At 60.1% G+C, this 22,293-nt stretch overlaps 1 protein-coding gene across 7 annotated transcripts in view; it reads left to right on the top strand.

Annotated features, from left to right (window-relative positions):
* Positions 1–20,185, top strand: part of KCNH2 (potassium voltage-gated channel subfamily H member 2) — a 31,412-nt gene extending 11,227 nt beyond the window's left edge. For 2 of the 7 annotated variants that reach the window (XM_081038366.1, XM_081038364.1), the window contains exons 3-15: positions 6,280–6,444; positions 6,928–7,395; positions 8,055–8,266; positions 12,549–12,977; positions 13,506–13,893; positions 14,146–14,345; positions 14,784–15,036; positions 16,117–16,310; positions 16,592–16,691; positions 17,308–17,580; positions 17,656–17,842; positions 18,175–18,352; positions 19,632–20,185. In XM_081038366.1, the coding sequence (XP_080894492.1) occupies positions 6,280–6,444; positions 6,928–7,395; positions 8,055–8,266; positions 12,549–12,977; positions 13,506–13,893; positions 14,146–14,345; positions 14,784–15,036; positions 16,117–16,310; positions 16,592–16,691; positions 17,308–17,580; positions 17,656–17,842; positions 18,175–18,352; positions 19,632–19,781 (3,197 nt within the window). In that variant the 3' untranslated portion in view covers positions 19,782–20,185. Of the gene's footprint in view, positions 1–6,279; positions 6,445–6,927; positions 7,396–8,054; positions 8,267–9,649; positions 10,045–12,548; positions 12,978–13,505; positions 13,894–14,145; positions 14,346–14,783; positions 15,037–16,116; positions 16,311–16,591; positions 16,692–17,307; positions 17,581–17,655; positions 17,843–18,174; positions 18,353–19,631 lie in introns of those variants that run through there. The other 5 variants (XR_013992582.1, XM_081038365.1, XR_013992583.1 and 2 more) reach the window with 5 other exon arrangements.
* The last annotated feature ends 2,108 nt before the right edge of the window (positions 20,186–22,293 follow it).

The following is a 22,293-nucleotide window of genomic DNA, read 5'->3' as shown; positions in this document are numbered from 1 at the left end:
CTGAACTCTCATTAGTTCTAATACTTTATCTGTTGATTTTGTTGATTCTCTAAGGAGATAACCCTAACATCTGCATATAATGTCAGTTTTTTCTGTTTGTATTTGTGTCATTGTCATATATTTTGATGTTTAAAAGTTCCCTCGGACTTTTCTGGAGGCTTTCATGTGTGCCTGTCTCTGTTGGAGTGTCCTGGTGTCCCGTGAAGTGGGCGAGTCCTCTCGCTTTAATGAGTGAGAAGCTGTGGCCAAAAGGTTGACTGATGGAGAGCAGGAATTAGGGTGGGGTGTTCTCAAGGTATCGCCAGGCTGTCTAGGTTTTGCTGGGGGCCAAGATGGGGCACAGTTCTAGAAGCTTTCAGAGCCCTGGAGGCGGGCCGGGCCTCCAGGTTGTCTGGTAGAGGTGGCTATGTGGGGGTCGCAGTGAAGTGGTCTGAGGCTCAGAAATACCCACCTGTATTCCATGCTGACTGCTGACCAGATTACACAGAACTTCAGCCAAAGACACCACCTTAATTCCTGTAGTGGTTCCTACTGCTGTCTAGACTCAGGATAGGTTTGAAATGGGCAGATTCTGTTGTGGAAGGACAGTTGGGGTCTCTGAGTCTGAAAGGGAGGATAGAGGGTGGAGTGATGGCCTTGAATCCACGATCAGTCTTCAGACTCCTACTTATCCAGTATTTCCCGTGAAGCGAGCCCGACCCTGGCCCCAGGGCTCTGATTCTGGGGAGAGAGGAAGCTCACCCCAGAAGCCAGCATACAATTATCTACTAAATTAGGGATATAGTTTTAGAAGAGTTCTCAGTGAGAAACATCTAGGTGGGCTGGATGGAGCCATCAAAAAAATCTTTATAGAGGAGTCCTGCGGGGCCTAGAAGGATGGGAGGACTGGAGGGAAAAAGGGTGGGGGCTGTGGGGAGCAGGAGAACCAGATGAGGTTGGATTGCACTGCAGGGGTGCTGAGGCCAGCCTCGTTGGGACTCAGTGTGTCTATATGAGCAGGGAGGGGAGGCCTGGCTGGGAGGACAGGCTGAAGGGCCTGATATGATTGGGAATAGGGCTTCCTGTTCTCAGGGGGGACAGACTCCAGGAAGTCAGAGGAGAGAGGTGAAATGTGGAGGCCTCCAGGAAGAGGGGATGAGAACGGATCCGTGAGCGTAGCTTTCTGCTCATAAGGATGGCCTTCCTTCATCTTCCCAGGACTTCTGGGGAGCAGGGCTGGTGACACCCACTTGATAGACCAGGAGGCTGCATTCCTGAGAGGTTGAGTGGCACCCAGCAGACTGGTGCAGGGCTGGGCTGGGCCCCAGGGCTTTTCTAGAAGGAGCATTTCTCTTTAGGCTGTTGCCGTGGTAGGGGTGGTGGGGGGAAAAATGGCACAGGTGGGTTTGGGGGGTCAGGATGACTACGCATAGGCCTCTGAGGCCATCTGTATGGCCCTCTGTTAATAAATCCCTGGGAAGGTGTCAGGTTGGGAGGGTGGTGGAGGGTCTGTCTGGAGATGCCCCTTCTCTGTGAGCTGTGGTCTAGATGGTGATTTCCAGCACCTGCCCCACAGTGAGTATTCCCCGGGGACGACTGTATCACTCAGCCCCTGGGGGAAGGGGCAGAGACGGTCTCTCTCTCTCTCTCTCTCTCTCTCTCTCTCTCTCTCTCTCTCTCTCACACACACACACACACACACACACACACACACACACACGCATGCACGCTTACTCACTCATTCACTGGCTGGCCTCTCAGGCTCCCCCATTCTGTCCCCTGGGCTTTCAATGTCCCTGGCTTCCCTAGGCCCCTGGCTGCCCATGAGAGCAGTGTTAGCGACACGGTGGCCCCCGTCCAGGAGCGGCTCCTTCTGCATCTTCCTGTCGCCGCCACCAGGCTAAATATAACCTGACACTGCACAGCCCTGGGCTGCACGGAGACAGCCCTCTGCCTGGGGGCGGACAGGGCCGACTGGGGCCCCAGCCTCCTGCCCTCAGAGTGACTTTGGGCCCAGCTCCTCCTGCTGGGAGTGAGGCAGGGAGGTGACCTGGGCTAGGATGGCTGCTTCCCCGAGGTCACCTTCCCTGCAGGGACCTGGCATCCTGCCTCGTTACAGCTCTGGCTGCTTCCACAAGGCCATCTGTCATGTTATCTGGCACCCAGGGCAGGAATCACTTGTCCTGGTGGTACCCCCAGGGAGTCTGAAGCTCAGAGAGGTGGATGACCTGCCCACAGTCACACAGCAGTTGACCAGTCTCCTGATGGTCCAGCAGATCAGCTCTACTATCTGGGCTCCTCCCTCTTCCTGGGTTATTCTCGCTTCCTCCATCTCACCCAGGTTCCAAATTGGGGTCCTGTTGAGTTTGTGGCTCAGTGAGGGCAGGTGCCAGGCCCGTGTTGTTCATGCTGCCCCAAAGGCTTCACATGCACGCGCTCAGTGAGTACTCATGGGGGAGGAAGCTTTCTCAAGGACACTCAGGGTCCCTGCCAGCCTCCCCCCATCCTGTGCTGCTCCGATAGATAAGTCCTACCCCCGCTAAAGCCGAGTGTGGCTCCTGCCTGGGGCCCAGCCGAAGCCAGGGGTGCCCAGAGATGGGAAATCAGGTTTGGGACTATGGGTGGGGCCCCTGGATGGGTTGGGATTCTGGGCAGGGACAATGTCCCTGGGGGTACTGCTGGGCGTGGGTTGGCACCAGATGAAACAAGCCAGCGTTGTGTTCTGATGAACCATGGCATTCTCTGGGGTCAGGAGGAGCTGTGCCTGCTACAGCTGGAATGTGTCCAGGCCTGGTTCTCCCCCAGGGCCCTTCCTACTACCCTTCCCGCTCCCCTGCTGTGAGCTACATGACCTCTGTCTATGTGTGACTGCATCTCCTTTCCTTGTTTCCATCCCCACAGGGACAGGGTGCCTGGAGTCCCAGGAGGCAGGCAAAGGCTGGGCACCCAGCCTCCTGACCCAGAGCCAGGAGTCTTCTGCCGGGGCTGGGGTTTGGGGTGTGTGAGTAGAGTGTTCTTCAGCCACAGGAGCCAGGAGGCCCCGGGGGCCTTTGCATTGCTGACACCCATCCACCCACCTCTTCCTCTCTTCCTGCTCCCATTATCAGGACCTCCCATGGGCCCAGTCTCTGCTTCACACATGTCATGTCGTTCGTTCCTCCAGCCTTGTGGGGTGGGAGTGACCTCCCCCATGCTACATACAAGCACCCTGGGGCTCGGGAAGGGGAGGTGACTTACCCAAGGTCATTCTGACACAATGAGCAGAGGCCACCTGACTCTGCAGCCCATGTTGTGTTGGGGAACCCCAAGGCCTATCTACAAGCAGTGTGCAGGTTCTTCTGCTTTCTTCCATCCCTCCCTTACTTCCTGGAGAGCTCCCGACATTGGCTGTCTCAGGAGTGTGGGCTGTGCCTGCCACAGAGTGGCTCTCCGAGGAACTGCAGCCTAGCTCCTAGGAAGTCAGCCTCTGCTCCTCAGGGAGCCACTCTGGGGCAGGGCAAGATCAGAGGGAGAAGGAAGCAGAGTGATGAGCAGGGCCCTGGGCTCAGCAGGAGCAGGGCTGGTGGGGGGCGAGGCACAGTTGTGTGTGCAAGGGCCAGCTCAGGGCCCCCAGAAGCAATTTAGCCGCTGACTCCCAATGTTTCTTTTCAGCTGTGCGCAGGCTGTGATTTTTTTTCTGCACTAGCTCTGGCTGTCCCTGTGCCCCACCCTGGGCTTGGCTGACCCTAGCTGCCCTCCGGGATTTTGCCCCTCATAATCCCAGCCCATGATGGGATCCCCTGGCAGGTCTGGCTGGAGGGCTGGGGGTGGGTCATGTGGCAGCTCACAGAAGATTCAGCCAACCTTACAGGATGGTGGGAGGCAGAGCCTCAGAGAGCCCTGGTTGACTCGGGCCACCCGCTTTCCTTCCTTCCATGTCCCCTTGAAAATAGCAGCTGGAGCCTCCTCCCCGCCCCTCCACAGCCCCCAGGCAGGGTTCCAGGTCACATTTTTGCAATATGCTGTGCTTTGACAGGGTTATTTGAAAGGAAAAATTCCTTGAATGTCACAAAGGGAGAGGGCCACTGGGGCTCTGTGTGAGTGTGTGTCGAGAGTTTGGGGTGAGCCTGAGCTGTCAGGCGGCTTCTACCTGGAGTTTTTGCAGCCTGCCCAGGGGTGTGATGCCAGGGGCCTGGGCGGTTCTGGCCTCTCCCGATGAGAATCCTGAATGGAGTGGGCAGGGGGCTGAGGCCTCAAGTTCAGAATCCCAAGGCTGTCTGTTGTGGGCAGAATCCCTAGGCTTCTCCAGGGTCCAGACTCTGGACTTCTCTGGGACGAGTTTCCTGGTGAGGAATGAGGATCATGGGCTGGATCACTGGGGTTCGCGGGGTGGGTGCTGGGGGTCTCCAGGGCTAAGGTTTTTTGGTCTGTGGCCTCTCCTGAGTCCCAAAGAGGGCCAGTCCCTGTGCAGGCCGTTGCCGGCCATCACCATATTAGGACATAAATTCTAGGCGGGCTGTCTGAGTGCCAAATGGTCTCCAGCTGGGCCCGGCCCCCTGCAGCTCCCAATACCACAGCCATGCTTCAGCTGGGCCATGTCAGAGGCCGGAGGTCAGGGGACAGGAGCGGCTGTTGGAGACCCAGACAGAGTCCTCCAGCTCAGGTCCTGAGGGCTGAGCCATGAGGGCCTGGGATACAGCGAGTGGAAAGGCTTTGGGCAAGGTGAAGAATTCCGTCCAGCCCCTCTCCTGCTCCAGCCCCCTCATTCCAGTGCCATCCTATTTCAGTTGGTTTCAGAAGATCTCCTCCTTCAGAAGATCAGCATTAGAATTGCTGGACTGTAGGAATCAGGGCCTTTGTACCTTGTCTGCTCAGGCCATATCTAAAGTTGCTCAGGCACACCCTCCCACCCCGGGCTTGGTGGCAGGCATCAAACACCGTCCAGAGCCCCTCCAGCTTGCTGGCCTCTCCCTGGACTCGATTCACCACCGTCACCTCCTCTCTACCACTCTCCATCCTGGGCCCCTCCCACACTGTCAGCATTGCCCCATCACTGACCTCCCCTGGTCAGGGCCTGCCCCCTGGTGTGTTGCTCTAGGTACTGGGCCCGTCAGAGGGGATGCAGACACCGGTGAGCTAGGCCCCTATAGTTCACAGAAGACATCAGTAGGGGAAGTGAGAAAAGAAAGAAGTCTCTGTCCTGGGGAGAGAGGGACATGCGGGACATGCCTGGTCCCACAAGGTCAATAGAGAAGGAGGAACAGATGTTCACATGTGTGTCAGGGTCTCTTTGAGAAATCAGCAGCGGGGAAGGCGACTGGGTGTGCCCTCCCCCCTGAAATCAGCAGGGGGGAGTGTGCTGGGCAGGGAATAGGGGTAGACTGGGTGTATTTGGCCTGGTGGACTGCCCTCACCTGCTACGGGGCTCTGGTGACCAGACAGACAGAGAGAGATTGGGAGAGAAAAGAAAGACAAGGAGAGACAGAGATGTAAGTAGGACCTAGAAGCGGTGCTTCTCAACTCCGGTGAAGGATCACTTCCCTTTATTTCTAAAACGTCACAGACCAAGGCCAATACCGTTGTGAAATACAAAATCACATGCTTGGACATCATGGCAACGCCAAATTGCTGTAAAGATTTTGAAACTTCTGCTGAACATATCTTGTTGTGGACCGACACCACAACTGGGGACGAATATAGAAAGAGCGAAGATGGGGATAAGGAATCGCTAACCTGTGTATAGTGTTCATTGCAGGCCAGGCATTGCCCTAGGTGCTTTGCATATGTTAACTTATTTAGTCTTTGCAACTCATGAGAAAGGAATTATTATCATTCCCATTTTATAGATGAGGAAAATGAGGCACCAGAAGGTTAAAAAATTTAAGACTAACGCGGAAATGACTAAAGAACAGAGCTGGATTCTGAACCCAGAGACCCTGGGCTTAAAGTCTGAGGGCATAACTACCACGCCACACTGCCTTACAGAGAGAAAGCAGGCATACACTGAGAGACTAGGGAAAATGAGATGACACGGTGGAGGGAAAAAGGAGCAGTGTGAGGGAGAATGTGCAGAGGAAGAGATGGCTCTAGAAGCAAGACAGGTGGCGAGAAAGGGAGAGCCTCGCCAGCAGCAAGCTGCAGCGGGCAGGTGGAGGGTGGAAGCTCAGTCTGGCAGCGTACGGTGGGAGGACAGGTGGGGGCAGGAGACCCTGGCAGGAGGGGGTGGCACTGTGTGTGGGGCCGTGGGACAGGCTGCTTCAGGGTTCTGCCCTGCCCACAGAAGGCCTTGGTGCCACAGTGGCCATGTCCCCTATTCTGTAGGAAGCTGCTTCCTGTGCCTGGTGGACGTGGTGCCCGTGAAGAACGAGGATGGGGCTGTCATCATGTTCATCCTCAACTTCGAGGTGGTGATGGAGAAGGACATGGTGGGTTCTCCGGCCCGTGACACCAATCACCGCGGCCCTCCCACCGGCTGGCTGGCTCCAGGTAGGTGCAGCCGGGCTCTCAGGCTGGTGCAGGAAGGTAAGGTGTCCCTTCCCTGGGCCTGTGAGGATACATACATACCCTGTAGGGAGGCATGTGTGTGTGTGTGGGGTCCCTTCAGAGGTTGGCACCTTGTACTGTGTGGCCTCCAGCAAGTAACACAACTCATGTAAGCCTGCATTTCCTCGTGTCTAAAATGGGGATAATGACACCCACCAGCATGGTTTTGAGAGTCACCGATGGTTTGTGTAGAGTCCAGAGTGACATGTAGCTCAAGAAATAGTCATTTGTCCTCAGAGCCTTTGATAACACTGTGTTCCAGACTTCTGGGGGGACTTGAGTTGTGTGCAGTGGGGCTGGAGGAGTACACGCTGTCAGCGCTCCCACTTCCCCTCTTTCCTCCACGGGGGGGGGGGGGGGGGGGGGCAGGGGCTCCAGCTCCAGGCTGTTGGTGTCCCCAGGCCGCACACCTCCTCCTCCCCGCAGGTCGCGCCAAGACGTTCCGCCTGAAGCTGCCAGCTCTGCTGGCCTTGACAGCCCGCGAGTCCTCGGGGCGGCCTGGTGGTGCTGGGGGTGCGGGCAGTTCAAGCGGCGCGTCTGTCCCCGGGGCCGGGGCCGTGGTGGTGGATGTGGACCTGACGCCCGCGGCGCCCAGCAGCGAGTCCCTGGCCCTGGACGAGGTGACGGCCATGGATAACCACGTGGCAGGGCTCGGGCCCACGGACGAGCGGCGTGCGTTGGTGGGCCCCAGCTCCCCGCCCGCCTGTGGACCTGGCCCACACTCGTCGCCCCGGGGGCACAGCTTGAACCCCGATGCCTCGGGCTCCAGCTGCAGCCTGGCCCGGACGCGCTCCCGAGAGAGCTGCGCCAGCGTGCGCCGAGCCTCTTCTGCCGACGACATCGAGGCCATGCGCACCGGGGCGCTGCCTGTGCCCCCGCGCCACGCCAGCACCGGTGAGGGCACCCTCCTGCACCCGCCAGGCCTGCCCCATTCCAGAATCTCTGCTTCTTCTTCGGTCTCCGCCCCATCCTGGGTGCCTGGGAGATGGAAAGCCCATTAAGCACTCATTTAATCTCATTAAGTGGCCTTTTACTCCATTAAATGTCCATTCATCCCATTACATTCTTCTACTCTCAGAGCCTTAGCGGGCTCATGGAGCTGATCCCCCAAGATGGCCTGGGGCAGGGATGGCCATCCCCACTCTGTAGGGCCAGAAAGGCGTCTAGGCCCCTGCCCCCACCTGGCCCTCTGGCCAGGCAGTGCTGGTGAGCAGACCCTTATGGAAGCTCCTCTTTCTCTCATCTCATAGTTTCGTCATGGTGTGCTTTCTTCAAGTGGGGAGGAGCCTGGCCTCACTTGTTTCTCAGTGCCTCTGCCCCTGTCTCCTGGGCTGGCCTCCATGGCACACTGACCCCCATGGCCTGGCTCCTGCAGGGCCTGGTTTCCACCTCAGTTCTGTGTCTGCCCCTGCCTGCTGCCCTGACCCCACTTTCCCCTCCACTCCAGGGGCCATGCACCCCCTGCCTGCCACCCTGACCCCACTTTCCCCTCCACTCCAGGGGCCATGCACCCCCTGCCTGCCACCCTGACCCCACTTTCCCCTCCACTCCAGGGGCCATGCACCCCCTGCGCAGCAGCCTGCTTAATTCTACGTCAGATTCGGACCTCGTGCGTTATCGCACCATTAGCAAGATTCCCCAAATCACCCTCAACTTTGTGGATCTCAAGGGCGACCCCTTCCTGGCTTCACCCACCAGTGACCGGGAGATCATAGCACCGAAGATAAAGGAGCGGACCCACAATGTCACTGAGAAGGTCACTCAGGTAGGTGCCCAGTCCCTGGCTCTCCCCTCAGCTTGGAGGACCTTGAAATGGGTGGGAGTGGGCTTTGGCCAAAGGGGTGGTGGTGGAGGGGTCCAGTCAGTGAGGGCCTGTTGGCTGGGGGGGGTTGGGAGGTGCCAGAACTGGGGTATGAGAGGCTAGTTCGGGAGATCCAGGAGAAATGGAGACTGGAGGGGAGGTGGTCTTGGGATGGGGCAGGGACAGAGGACAGATTGAGGGGGCACAGGGAGGACAGTGCAGTTGAGGCTGGCCACCTGACCGGGTCAGGGTGGGTGGGAGAAAGCAGCCCCAGGGGCATAACAGGGTCCGCTCACAGCGTGGTGAGGAAAGTGCTGGGTGGCACGTGACAGGAGGCTTTGAATTAGAGGGGACCACAGAGGTCAGGGTTGGGTGTCCTAATTCTTCTAGGCCAAGGTGATGAGCCAGGAAGAGGGTGGGGGCCTGGTGCCAGGGCCAGGCTGGCCTGGAGGTGCCTGCACATGTTCTCTAAGCATGTTGGGAGGATAGGTTTCCCTCCCGTATCAGGAGGGCAGGCTATGGTAGTGGGGGCATGGGTATGGAAGGATCAAGTCCTTGAGTTCTGGGCCAGAGAAGACCATCAGCCTCTTGGGGCAATGCCCGCACTCCTGGTGGCAGGGCCAGCCTGGTCTGCTCCTTCCTGGCAGCAAGACCGCCTGCACAACCCCTGGTGAGAAGCTCAGGACAGTGGGGCTCCTGCCCCTCCCCTGCCGTGCCTTAGTCCCTGTTGCCCGCTCTTGCCCTTCCACAGCAGCTCCCTGAGTTGGCCCACATGAGGGAGATGCCACCACTGGCCTCCTCCGCTCTCCTCCTGGCCCCACTCCTGCCGCCTCTGGCTCTCTGGGTCCCTGCCAGTCTCTAGCCCCTTGGCCTTGAGTCCAGAACGTTCCCCCACACCCCAGGCCCATATCTGGCTGCATCCTACCCCTCTTCCCTCCTGCCCTGCCTCTCTGTTGTTCCTACCTGGAGCCTGGGCCTCTGTCCTGCTCCTGGCCAGCGACACTGCCCTGTGTTTGTAGTCTGCGTGTGCGTCTGTGTGTCAGCGTGCGCGTGTGTTCCTGGCTCTCTTGGTCTCTGGGCAGTCTCTCCATCTCTGGGTGTCTGACTCTGGCTGGCTGGGCACTGGACTGGCGGGGCGGGGGTGTCCGGGTAACCATTAATCTGCGGTGACAGGCTGGGCTGCTGGGGGCGGGGGAGGGGTGCAAGCTGCGGGAGCGGCTGCAGCAGGAGCCTGGAGCGGCCGCGGGGGAGGGGGCCGCTGGCCAGGCGGGCGGGGTGGGGGTGGGAGCCAGGGAGGAGGAGGGGCCGGTTGGAGGAGCCCAGGTTCCAACCGCGGCGGGCGCCACTGCTGGGCTAGTGGTAGGCAGAGCGCAGCGCCCTGGCAGCTGGGCCCGCACCAGGGGGCCATGGGCAGCCTGAGCCAGGCGGGCTGCTGTCCATGCTCACTGCCAGGGTGACCCCAGCCCTGGGGCCCAGCCCTAGCGACCCTGGCTTCCTGCCAGAGGCTGCTCTGGGAGCCAGGCCGCCAGTCTCTGGGGTGCCGTCTGGAGTGGGACTGCTGCTGGGGCGCAGGTGAGAGGCTGGCCGGGCCCTGGGGCCCCAGGGCAGGCAGGCTGGGGGCAGCCAAGTCCTCCATGGCGGCCCCAGCCAGAAAGGCGAGCGGCACAGGTGCTCTGCAGCCCAGGGCCCAGAAAGGCCGGGTGAGGCGGGCCGTTCGCATCTCCAGCTTGGTGGCCCAGGAGGTAGGTGACCCCCACAACCCCTCCCTCTCCCTTCCGGGGCTGGGGCACTGGTTTGGGATGCAGCCCAGAGGGCTCTGGCTCCAGGCTGGAGACAGCGTTTGAGAAGCAGGATGGTTTGGGAGCCAGGGGGTCCCCCGTAACCCAGCTCATCCCACTCCTGGCTCCCGCTCACTCTTCCTCAGGCCCGCTGGACCTGGGTGGGCAGTGTTTTCCTTGCCAGGGCTTCCCTTACCCATGGCTTCTGTGGCCCACAATCTTCTAGCTCAAAATGCAGAGGGAGGAGAGGAAGAGTAGGAATTAAATGGATGCCCAGAGAGAATGTTGGGAGATGGACAGGGACAGAGAGGAGCGTGTACCTCTTGCTCCCACCCCACCTCCCGCAGTGGGCAGCGGCCAGGCCTGGCCTGGAGGCAGTGGGCTCCACTGCTCCTGTTCTCCAAGTGCTGGGGGTAGACCCCGGGGCAGGTGAGGGCGGCGTGGGCTGCTTCAGGGGTCCAGGTTTCGGGGCTGGAGTCTGAGCGGGGCGGGGGTCAGAGGCCACTGGACAGTGGTAAGGGCAGCTTAGCTGAGGCACCTGGCTTACCTCTTCCAGGGCAGCCTGAGGTGCTGGTGGCTGCCCCATGGTCCCCTAGGCCGATGACTCTGTAGACAGACACCTTCTGGGAACCACCTCTCTACGCCGAGGTCAGAGAGCCTGGAATAGGCGGGAGGGCTGCAGAGGGGCGTTGGAGGTGGCTCAGGGTGAGTCTGAGAACCCTACCCCTGCCACTACCAGCTGGCACCTAAGTTCTCTGCCTTGGCTCGGATGCTTCTCCAGCTGGGGGACAGCTCTGGGGGGGGACCCTTTTCACCCACAGGTGAGGACCCAGGGTTTGGCTTAAATGAGCTTCAGTGTTCTGTGGGACAGCAGGTTGTGGGAGGTTACCTGGCCCAAGGCCATATGGTAAGCTGGTGGGTGCAGAGCGAGGCCTGGCCCTGGTGAGATAAGGTGTTCCAGGTCCAGGCCTGTGTCCCGGGCTTGCCGTGCGCGCGCACACACACACACACACACACACACACACACACACACACACACACACACACGGGAGGTGCTGGTCCTACTGTGGACAGACGTAGGGGCAAGATCACTGTTGTCAGGTGTGGTTCAGCTTCTGAGACACCGGGAGGAGCCCCCTCCAGGGGCAGTTACCTTCTGTCCCCTTGTCTGTGGTGGCCCTGGTTCCTTTTGCTCAATCCCCACTTGACCCCTGAAAGGTCACTGCCCCATGCTCTCTGCCCCAAGGAGCAGGCATCTTGGGCTGAAGGCAGGGCAGAGTGGGGGCCTGGGGGCCACATGCTCCCTCCCCTGCCCCGGGCGCCAGCAGCTTCCCTCACCACCCATCATGTGCCTTTGGAGTCCCCATGGCCATTTCAGGGTAGCCAAACCCCTAACTATGGCCTGTCTGAACTTCCAGTTAATTCTTTTAAGATGTTCTCCAGACAGTCATTCTGGTGTCTAGGAGTTCACCCACCTGAATATGAGTGGGACTCTTTGACGCTTCACCCCTCAGAGGCTTGAGGATGTGGAGACCTGGCAGTCAGTGCCGCTGGGAGCAGGGCTGGCAACCTTGGGGTCGGCGTGTGTGAGGCCTTGGGATAGGCTGGCCCAGGCTGGGAGAGCTTGGGGAGGCGGCTCTTGGGTTAAGTCAAATGTCTGAAAGGGAGGATTCTGGGGGGCAGGGAGAGAACACAGAGGGTCAGTGTGGGAAAGCTGGCCTCAGCTCTTCCTACTCCTGCTTGGGGGAAAGAGTGGCATGGCTGCTGCCACCTGGTCTGGATAGCGAGGCTGCCTCTGCCTGACTGTCGAGGGCCAGAACCTGAAAGGTGAGCCTGTGCCGGGCTAGGTGTGACGCCTTCGTTCAGGACCCCGTGTGCATGTAGGCACAGCTATGGCTGGGTTAGGTCTTTTGTGTATCTTCGGAGGCGTGTGGGAGGGCTGCCTAGGCTTGGGGAGAGTGGCCTGCAGGAGCAAGGGGTGGGAGAGTCTGGTGTCTCCCCTCTGGGGGTCAAGGGGCCCGAGTATGGATGGCTGATATCCTTGGGCCAGTGCCATGGACTGAGGCCATGGTGTGTGTGAGGTGTGTGTGTGTGTGGGGGAAGGGGGTGTGGCAAGACAGAACTGGGATTCATACCCCTTGGCAGGGGGCGGTGTCGCGGGGGGGAAGTAATATTTCCGGGCATTACTGCATGGTGCCCTGGACGCAGGGAGCCAGCCAAGAGGCCCCTGTGCTGCACAGGGCGCTGTAGTACCCAGGTTGAGGGGTGATGAGTGGCTCTGTCCACTTGGCTGAGGGATGGGCATTCTGATGGAAACTTCATGGCCTCCCCCTTATTCTGCTTGGCTTCTTCTCTGGAGCCCCAACGGAGACGTCACTTGCTCCCACCCTGAAGGTCGTGGCCTGCCCTCCCCTGCTCCAGACTCTGGTTGGACAGCATCCCCTCACCCACCTTCCCTTCCTGTCCAGGTCCTGTCTCTTGGTGCGGACGTGCTGCCGGAGTACAAGCTGCAGGCACCACGCATCCACCGTTGGACCATCCTGCACTACAGCCCCTTCAAGGCTGTGTGGGACTGGCTTATCCTCCTGCTGGTCATCTACACGGCCGTCTTCACACCCTATTCGGCTGCCTTCCTCCTGAAGGAGACGGAGGAGGGCCCCGTGGCCCCCGACTGCGGCTATGCCTGCCAGCCGCTGGCCGTGGTGGACCTCATCGTGGACATCATGTTCATTGTGGACATTCTCATCAACTTCCGCACCACCTACGTCAATGCCAACGAGGAGGTGGTCAGCCACCCTGGCCGCATCGCCGTCCACTACTTCAAGGGCTGGTTCCTCATCGACATGGTGGCCGCCATCCCCTTTGACCTGCTCATTTTTGGCTCTGGCTCGGAGGAGGTGGGTTGCTATGGAGGCCGAGGGAAGGGAGGAGAGCAGAGGCCAGGAGGGCGTGGGGGAAAGGAGAGAAGGTGGGAGGTGGTGGGCGAGAGAAGGAGGGCTACAGGGACCCAGGGGCTGCCTCAGCTAACCCATGCCACTCCCCTCTCCATCGAGCTATTCCCCAAGCCGTTCCCTGGGTGGAGAGGTCCAGAAGGGGCACTTCTTTCTCATTTGTTTATCCAAAGAGGCCGTTGTCTTCTAATTCATACAAAAGTGTCCTGGAAGCTAGTGGGACCTGTGGCTAGGCACCTTAGAGTGGGTGTTGCCCATTTCTGAGTCCCACTTTCCTCATTCTCACCACGGAGACCATGCACCCTTTGTCACAAAGCTAGCGCAAAGATTAACCGGCCTCTCTGCTGGGCTCAGCATGCAGGCGGCGCTTCCATTATTAGGAGGAGGTTCTCGGAGGAAGTCTCTGGGGACCTTTCCTCTGATGCCCCCTGAAGGCTGCAGTGCCCCCATACGGAGTGTCTCCTCCCACCCCAGCTCATCGGGCTGCTGAAGACGGCACGGCTACTGCGGCTGGTGCGCGTGGCACGGAAGCTGGACCGCTACTCAGAGTACGGGGCAGCCGTGCTCTTCCTGCTCATGTGCACCTTCGCGCTCATCGCGCACTGGCTGGCCTGCATCTGGTATGCCATCGGCAACATGGAGCAGCCGAACATGGACTCCCGTATCGGCTGGTTGCACAACCTGGGTGACCAGATCGGCAAGCCCTACAACAGCAGTGGCCTAGGCGGCCCCTCCATCAAGGACAAGTACGTCACGGCGCTCTACTTCACCTTCAGCAGCCTCACCAGCGTGGGCTTCGGCAATGTCTCCCCCAACACCAACTCAGAGAAGATCTTCTCCATCTGCGTCATGCTCATTGGCTGTGAGTTTGCCCTGGGAGTGGGTGGAGCCCTGGATGGAGGAGAGGGAAGAGGCCGGAGGGGCCAAGTGGGGCCCTGGCACTTAGCGACTCCAGGGCCACCATCGTGGCATGTTTGGGGGTTGGGACACCAGGGTAGGGGCACAGGAAGAGCCCAAGGGCGTGCGTTAGTGCCTCTTGTATGTGTGTGCTCACACGGAGACCCGACTGTGGGTCCCTCTGATGCTGATGGCCCCACTCATCCCCCGCCCCCAGCCCTTATGTACGCCAGCATCTTCGGCAACGTGTCGGCCATCATCCAGCGGCTATACTCGGGCACGGCCCGCTACCACACACAGATGCTGCGCGTGCGCGAGTTCATCCGCTTCCATCAGATCCCCAACCCGCTGCGCCAGCGCCTCGAGGAGTACTTCCAGCACGCCTGGTCCTACACCAATGGCATCGACATGAATGCGGTGAGGCCACGTGCTGCCCAGAGGCTGGTGGTGGGCTGGAGGGAGCGGGGTGGCAGTGGGGACACCTCTTGGTGCAATGAGCAAATCTCACACTCTGTGGTCCAGGTGGTCACAGTGCTTAGAAGGACCCTGAAAGGTACATCACCCTCCTTTTGCCTGTGGAGCTCCTTTACTGGGAGAAGTCTCACTTCGGGCAGGTGGTGACCAGGCTGTTTCGTGCAGGCCATCGTGGCTAATCGTTATGACAGGCCCTCCAGGAACTAGTCTCCACACCTTACACATAAGGAAATGGGGGCTTAGGGCAGTGAGGCAGCCTCCTCACGAGTGCCAGCTAGAAGGAAGAGGTGGAGGTCTTTCCCCCACACTGGGTCCTAATGCTCTTCTTTGGATCTCTGGGTGGGGCTATGGTGGTGTCGTGATGAGCCGGCCTGCCCCCAGGTGCTGAAGGGCTTCCCAGAGTGCCTGCAGGCCGACATCTGCTTGCATCTGAACCGCTCGCTGCTGCAGCACTGCAAGCCCTTCCGAGGGGCCACCAAGGGCTGCCTGCGGGCCCTGGCCATGAAATTCAAGACGACACACGCCCCGCCAGGCGACACGTTGGTGCACGCAGGGGACCTGCTCACTGCCCTCTACTTCATCTCCCGGGGCTCCATCGAGATCCTGCGGGGTGACGTCGTGGTGGCCATCCTGGGTATGGTGGGGAGTTGGTGCTGGGCTGGAAGTGCCTGCCGAGGCCTGGAGAGATCCGAACCCTCTGAGTAGACAGTGGGGGGTGGGGTGGCTGTGGACCTGGGACTGCCTGCAGGGCCCTTGGGCTCCTTTAATTCACCCCAGCTCAGGCCCTCCAAGGGCCAGTAGAGGAGAGCCCCACAGAGGGGACTGGGGGGGGCTGCTGAACTCCGGGGGTTTCCCAGACTCTGCTTGCCTACGGGATCTCCCCTCAGGCTGTGATACCCTGGCTTCCTTAAAGCAGCACCAAATCCAGATGCTTTAAGTTGGGCAGTAGAGGAGGTCAGGCATCTGGTTTTACCAAGTTCCTGCAGCTTCATGTTATACAACCAAGCCCAGCCTGCACTGTCTGCAAAGCAGAGGCAGTATGTTTCTTTTCCCCTCCCACCCCTTCCTTTCCACCCTACCTGTACACCTCGGGAGGTGTGCCTGGGCAGGGGACCTCCTGCCCTCTCCTTGTTCTACCCTTGTCACGGTGGCTCATTTTAGATTTTTATTTCTCAGTTCACTACACACACACACTCACTCCACAAACACCCTGAAACACAACTGAAACCAGTTTCTTACACAACGCTCAGCCTTCCTAGGTGTTTTCTGTTCTGTGCTGCGCTAAGCGATGCAATCCTATTTTCTTTCAGTCAGCAAAATGCCAGTATTGATTCACTACTGTGTTCCGATCTGTAGTTTGAAGAACTGTTATGAGGGTACAGTGATTGGCCAGGGAGTGTCTGGGACCTGGGTTTCGGGGTGGGGGGAGAAGTAGAGTTGGAACCTAAGGAAGCCTGGGCCGCGGGCAGAGCGGGGCGTCTGGCCGGTCCTGCGGGCCGGTTCCAGTCGATGGGAGACACCGAGAGCCAAGGTTCCTGGCCCTTTACCTTCAGGCACTGCTGGCCGCACCGCACACGGCATTCGGGAGCCTAGGGAGGATGGGGCTGGCCTATGTGTCCAGGGCCCTGGGGGCGTGGTGGGGGTGAGAGCGGGGAACAGGCGCCTGCTGCCTTTGCCGCTGCCCTTGAGCCGAGCCCCCTCTTGTGGACTCCAGGGAAGAACGACATTTTCGGAGAGCCTCTGAACCTGTACGCCAGGCCTGGCAAGTCCAACGGAGACGTGCGGGCCCTCACTTACTGCGACCTGCACAAGATCCATCGGGACGACTTGCTGGAGGTGCTGGATATGTACCCCGAGTTCTCCGGCCACTTCTGGTCCAGCCTGGAGATCACCTTCAACCTGCGAGACGTGAGTGGGCTGCCCACCCCGGCGGGCCCTGGGTGGCTGCCACCTCACTGTCTGGCCTTCTCTCGGGCCTGCGTCCCCGCCCGTCAGGTGGCGTACAGTCAGACCAGGATGTGCTAATCCCAGCCTCACCCCTTGGCCTGGGCCAGAGGTCACACCTGGGTGGGAGCGCTTCCCCAGAGCAGGGGCTCCCCTCCGCACTGTGTCTACGCTAATGAGCGGGTTGAGGCCTGACGGGCAGGGCAGGTGGCCTGGAAGGGCCCTGACGCCTCCCTTGATTCCAGACCAACATGATTCCCGGCTCTCCCGGCAGCACGGAGCTGGAGGGTGGCTTCAACCAGCAGCGCAAGCGCAAGTTGTCCTTTCGCAGGCGCACCGACAAGGGTGAGGCGGGAGGACAGGAGGGGATGGGAGGGGATGGGGGTCCAGGGGAGGCCGGAGGAGGGCAGAGCGCACAGGGTCGGGCTGTGTCTGCTCTACCCAAGCTCCATAGACATTCCCACCCTACCTTCCGTGTTCCTCACTCCTCATCCCAACTGTCCAAACGCAGCCCGTCCTTACAGGCCCACATGAACTGTCACCTCCTCCAGGAAGCCTTCTTCCATCCTTCAGGGCAGGGTGTGCCTGACCTTTTTTGGTCTTTACAGGGCTGGCCTCTGGGTGAGCACTGACTTGAAGTGACGGCGGGGGGGGGGGGGGGCGGGGGGGGAGAAGAGACAGGACCAAGGAGGGCTAGGGGACCAGGGATAGGGGCCGAGGGCTCAGGGTTCCCAGAGAGCCCCACCCCACAGTGCCGCTGGCTGCCCATTGGAAAAGACCCTGACAGTTGGAAAAGTTCCCCCAGAGTTTTCAGTCTGCTTGAGAGTGGGGAACAGATACAAGCAATAACTGGGACACACCAGGGCGTCCTGCCACAGCCGTCACCCAGGCCTGCCCTGGTCCCCTTCCCTTGGCTCTGTGCCTCCTGCCCTCTCTGAGGCCCGTTCTCTGTTTCCCACAGACCCGGAACAGCCAGGGGAGGTGTCCGCCTTGGGGCCGGGCCGGGCGGGGACAGGGCCGAGTAGCCGGGGCCCGCCAGGGGGGCCGTGGGGGGAGAGCCTGTCCAGTGGCCCCTCCAGCCCTGAGAGCAGTGATGATGAGGGCCCAGGTCGCAGCTCCAGCCCCCTCCGCCTGGTGCCCTTCTCCAGCCCCAGGCCCCCCGGAGAGCCACCGGGTGGGGAACCCTTGACCGAGGACTGTGAGAAGAGCAGCGACACTTGTAACCCACTGTCAGGTAGGGCAGGGGCCACTGGGCGGGCAGGGCCTGGCATCTGTCCTGGTCTCCCTCAACCCAGCTCTCTGGCTCCAGGCGCCTTCTCAGGAGTGTCCAACATCTTCAGCTTCTGGGGAGACAGTCGGGGCCGCCAGTACCAGGAGCTGCCTCGCTGCCCTGCCCCCACCCCAAGCCTCCTCAACATCCCGCTTTCCAGCCCTGGCCGGAGGTCCCGGGGCGATGTGGAGAGCAGGCTGGATGCCCTCCAGAGGCAGCTTAACAGGTGAGGGTGGCCCGTGGGGTCCAGCCTAGCCCCCAGCCGTGTGTGTGTGTGTGGGGGTCTGTAGATCATGGGGTATGGGAATATTGCAGTGTGATCTCTGGCTCTGGGCAGCATGGTAGGGGGAAGGGAGAGCGTTCTGTCTAGGCCTGTCCATGTGTACAGCCGCGTGACTCTCTCCTTCCTTTTAGAGCTACACTAGCAGTTGCCACACCTGGGATGAAGAGTGGGTCTGGGGTTGACCAGCTGGCCCGTCCATAGGGTGGTCCCCAAAGTCAGTTTCTGGTGCCTCCACTTCGCCAAGACCCAGGGCCTCCTTCTCCTTCTTGCCCCAGGCTGGAGACCCGGCTTAGTGCAGACATGGCCACCATCCTGCAGCTGCTACAGAGGCAGATGACACTGGTCCCACCCGCCTACAGTGCTGTGACCACCCCAGGGCCCGGCCCCACTTCCACCTGTCCTCTGCTGCCCGTCAGCCCCATCCCCACCCTCACCCTGGACTCGTTTTCTCAGGTAAGTTCCAAAGCTCCCTTCGAGCCCATGGCAACCCAGTCCTGCCTTTTCTGAGTCAATTCCACCCCAAACCTGCTTTGCTGCCCTTTCTGCTCAGCTGTGAGTCCTAGCCTCCTCCCAGACTGTACTCCTGAAGGAGGTCTGCCTCAGGAACTATGGGCAAAGCACAAGGCAGGGTAGCCCCCAAACCAAAGCCGCCTGCTGGGTGAAGGAACCAGGTGGCTGAGTGGCGTGGGCTCCCCTAGTGTCACCTGAACAGCCAGATCTGCTCATGGCACCTGTCACGGCCACGTGTGGTGTCTGAGGAGGGGACTGATGGAGTCCATGGCCTGGCGGGGAGTGCTGCATGCCAGTGCACTCTTGGGACAGGGTCCCAGGTCCCTGGTGTGACTGGTGTCCCCAGGCCTGACTATTGCCAGCCAGTGGCCCTCATGCTGGCCACCTTACCTTGTAGGGTTGTCCCGAGGGCTTTGGCGAGGCCCCAGGGTAGCACTTCTGGCCCGTATCTTTCCCCACCTGTGGCAGATGGGCCTCTGTTACCCTTTGTCCTTTTCTGAGAGGCCTGCTGACAGGACAACTGTGTCTGGGCCCCAAGAAGGGGGCTCCTCTGGCTACCAGAGGCAGCCTGGGATCTGCTCCACCTTCCTCTGGCGTCTGCTCCCCCTCCCATATGCTGCCGGCTCCTGTTTGCAGACACAGGGCCCACGTCAGCAAATGTGCCAGTCTCCCTTCACAGCCTCCCCCGCAGACCTCACAGCAGACGCGTCAGCACCCGCAAACCCCCTCCGCCAGCCCTGGCATACTCCCTGGCCTTCCTAGGCCTGGCCGCCAGCCTGCCTCTGCTCGGTCCCTGAATTCTTTCTGGAGTGGAGGAAGGAACCTTATTTCTTCCTGTCCCAACTCAGGGCCTCTTATTCCGGGTTGGCTTTGGATTCAGCTGCCATGTTCCCTGGGGAAAGAAGCAGCTATGGCCTCAAGGTTTCCCCATGTCAGGCGAAAGCTCCCACAGCTGTCAGCTTCCTCATTTCGCTCTTGCCCACTGAGAGTACATGTCTGTTTCCATTCTCAGTGCCTCCCTTTCTGGTCTGTGCCCTGCTCTATCTTCCTTGGCTTTTCAACGTGTCCCCTCCAGCCCCTTTCTGTCCTCCTGTCCTCTGTCACTGGATTCTCCTGACGCTCTCTGTCCTGTGACCCTCCTCTCTATCCACTTGACTGTCCCTCCATCTCCTCCCTCCCCCTCCACGAGCTCCTTGCTTCTTATACTCTCTGTTCTTTGCAGGTTTCCCAGTTCATGGTGTGTGAGGAGCTGCCCCCAGGGGCCCCAGAACTCCCCCAAGATGGCCCCACTCGACGCCTCTCCCTGCCAGGCCAGCTGGGCGCCCTCACCTCCCAGCCCTTGCACAGACACGGCTCAGACCCAGGGAGTTAGTGGGGCTGCCCAGTGTGGACACATGGCTTACCCAGGGTTCAGCGCACTGCCTGGGCCCCTCCCCTCAGAGGCCCTGCCCGGGAGGCCCTGGCCCAGAAGCGGAGAGGAACTCAAAGGCACAGCCCCTCCCCAGCCCTTGGGACCATCTCCTCCTGCAGTCCCGTGGGCCCCAGTGGGAGGGACAAGGGCAGGGCCGGGCAGTGGCTGGGGGTCTGTGGTCCCCCCACTGTCCTGGGGGCAGTAGCTGGTCTAACTGCCCGGAGGCACCCGGCCCTGGGCCTTCGGCACCTCAAGGACTTTTCTGCTATTTACTGCTCTTATTGTTAAAGATAATAATTAAGGATCATATGAATAATTAATGAGATGCTGATGACTATTAATAATAAATAATTATCCTGAGGAGACTCCAGTGGTGTGGGAGGGTGTGGCATCAGCGCGCTGTGTCCTGTGTTACATTCACCCGTGTACTCGTGCACTGGCCTCTCTGCGTTCATCCATGTGCAGGGCCTGCAGGGGCTGCCCCGATGTCTGAGTGTGCGGTGTGTGTGCGTGGTGGACGGTGCTCCTTGCGGGCTGACACAGGTCACCTCCAAGGCTTCCTGTCTCCAGGGGGCCCTGGATTCAGGATAGCAAAGAACCATCTGGACTATTTTGAATGTAGAGGCAGTCGGAATGGGATGCTGCCCTGAGTCTAGCCCCTCCAGGTCATGTTGCTTTGCTGGCTGCCATACTGGCCCCCAAAGATGGCCCCACCCTGACCACCAATGCAGCCAAGCTCTTGTCCCCTTACACTGGTCCTTAACTCAGCCCACGCTGACCCTAACCTGGGGCTGTGCTTGGCCTAAGTCCTGGCCCCTACCCCCAAACCCTCGCCTTGGCCTTGTTTTGACCTTACCACAGACTCGCATGGACCCTGTATCATTGGGCCCTCGGCATACTGGTTTTCCTGGCCCTGACCAGAGAGCTTCCCTGGTGTCGGCCTGCAGATGGGCCCCACCTTGGTCACTTGATTACCTGGGCTCCTTGATCACAGAGGAGGTGCCTAAAGAGGGGGGAAGTTTCAGGTGGTTCATTCCCATTATTGGGGAAACAAGTCAGAAAAAAATGTCTCGGGTCCAGGGAAGGGTGGTGCACGTGTGTGGGCTGCTAGTCTTGCTAGGATATGCTGACTTCCCCACGAGCGCCGTTCAGTGGTCGCAGCAGGGCAGCGGGAGGAGCAGACAGGCGGTGGCCACTCTGCTGGTGGGCAAGGGTGCTGCCAGAGGCCTCTGGCGATCTCTTTAATCCCACATTCACTGTCCACCTGAGGTGAGTTTGTTAACCTCGCTTTAGTCAAATGCGGCCATGCTCAGTGCCCGGGCCTGGGAGGGGACGGGTGTGGGGAGGAGAGATGGGGTCTCAGCAGCCTGGAGAGGTCTCACTTTGCCTAGGGCGAGTGGGAGAGAGGGAAAGAAGCTCCCCTGTCCAGGGGGTTCTGCATTAGGGCCCTGGCTCCCCTCCCAGAGGGTGAGACCAGGGAGAAGCCTGCGAGGGAGTGTGGGGACAGGGCCTGGAAGATGAGCATGGAGCATAGAGCCAGGAGAAGGATGAACCCCTGGGGTCAGAGATGAGAGGGACGACAGAGAGGCGGGCCAGGCAGAAAGGGCAGCTGTGCCTGATAGGAGTTCGTGAGCCTGGGAGGAGGGGTGCCTCAGTGGCAGGTGTTTCCTGGCCCTCAGAAAGAGAGAAGAGAAGGTGGGACCCCTCTGGAGCCACTCTATCCCAGGACAGGTGCCTGGTTAGACTAAGGGGCCTGGAGGCAATAAGATACGACTATCAGCTCTGCGAGGGTAGGACTGTGTGATTCTGCGAGGCCTAGAGCAGTGCCTGGCACTGAATGTGCCCAGTGCTCCCCGAGTGAATGAATGAATGAGTGAATGAATGTAAGCACTGCCCTCCTCCCTGGGACAGAGACCCTTGGGCTGGACAGGCAGGGCTGGGGAAGGCCTCACGTGGCTGGTGGGAGAAGGAGGCCATCTCCCCTTGTCCTGGGGCACCTGGCTACCATGTTTCCCTTTGTGTTTGTCCTCATGCCTGCACCAGGCCTGCTGCCTGCTTTCCTGTGACCTGGGCTCCTGGAGCTCCAAGGACTTGGTGGTGGGGTGGGGCGGGGCAAGGGCGGTGGTGCAGGCTTCTCCTCTCCTGCAGGAGTGGGTACCCAACTATGGGGGGGCTGCTGGCCAGAGCTGAGGGTTCTCCCAAACCAAGAGGGCCGCAGGGGTGGGGCGGGAGCTGGAGGGGTTGTGGCAGGTGAGGAAAGAGCTCCACGAGGTTGTCAGCGCCCAGGAGGCAGGTAGCATAGCCTCGAGCTGGAGCACGGTCAGGGGTGGGAGGCTGGAGCTGAAGGGGCAGGACCAGGTTGCCTCCCTCACCTCCACCTTTGCACCACGGGTCCAGAAGCCGAGTGAGTCCCTAGAGCTGCGTCCCTGCCTTGTGACTCAGCCACTGCCCAAGGTCCAGGTGCAAACTTGCC

This window comes from Rhinolophus hipposideros (assembly GCF_964194185.1).
Source record: "Rhinolophus hipposideros genome assembly, chromosome: 25".
NCBI lineage: Eukaryota > Metazoa > Chordata > Mammalia > Chiroptera > Rhinolophidae > Rhinolophus > Rhinolophus hipposideros.
Note: the sequence above shows the minus strand (reverse complement) of the source record. Positions and strands in the feature narration are given on the sequence as shown.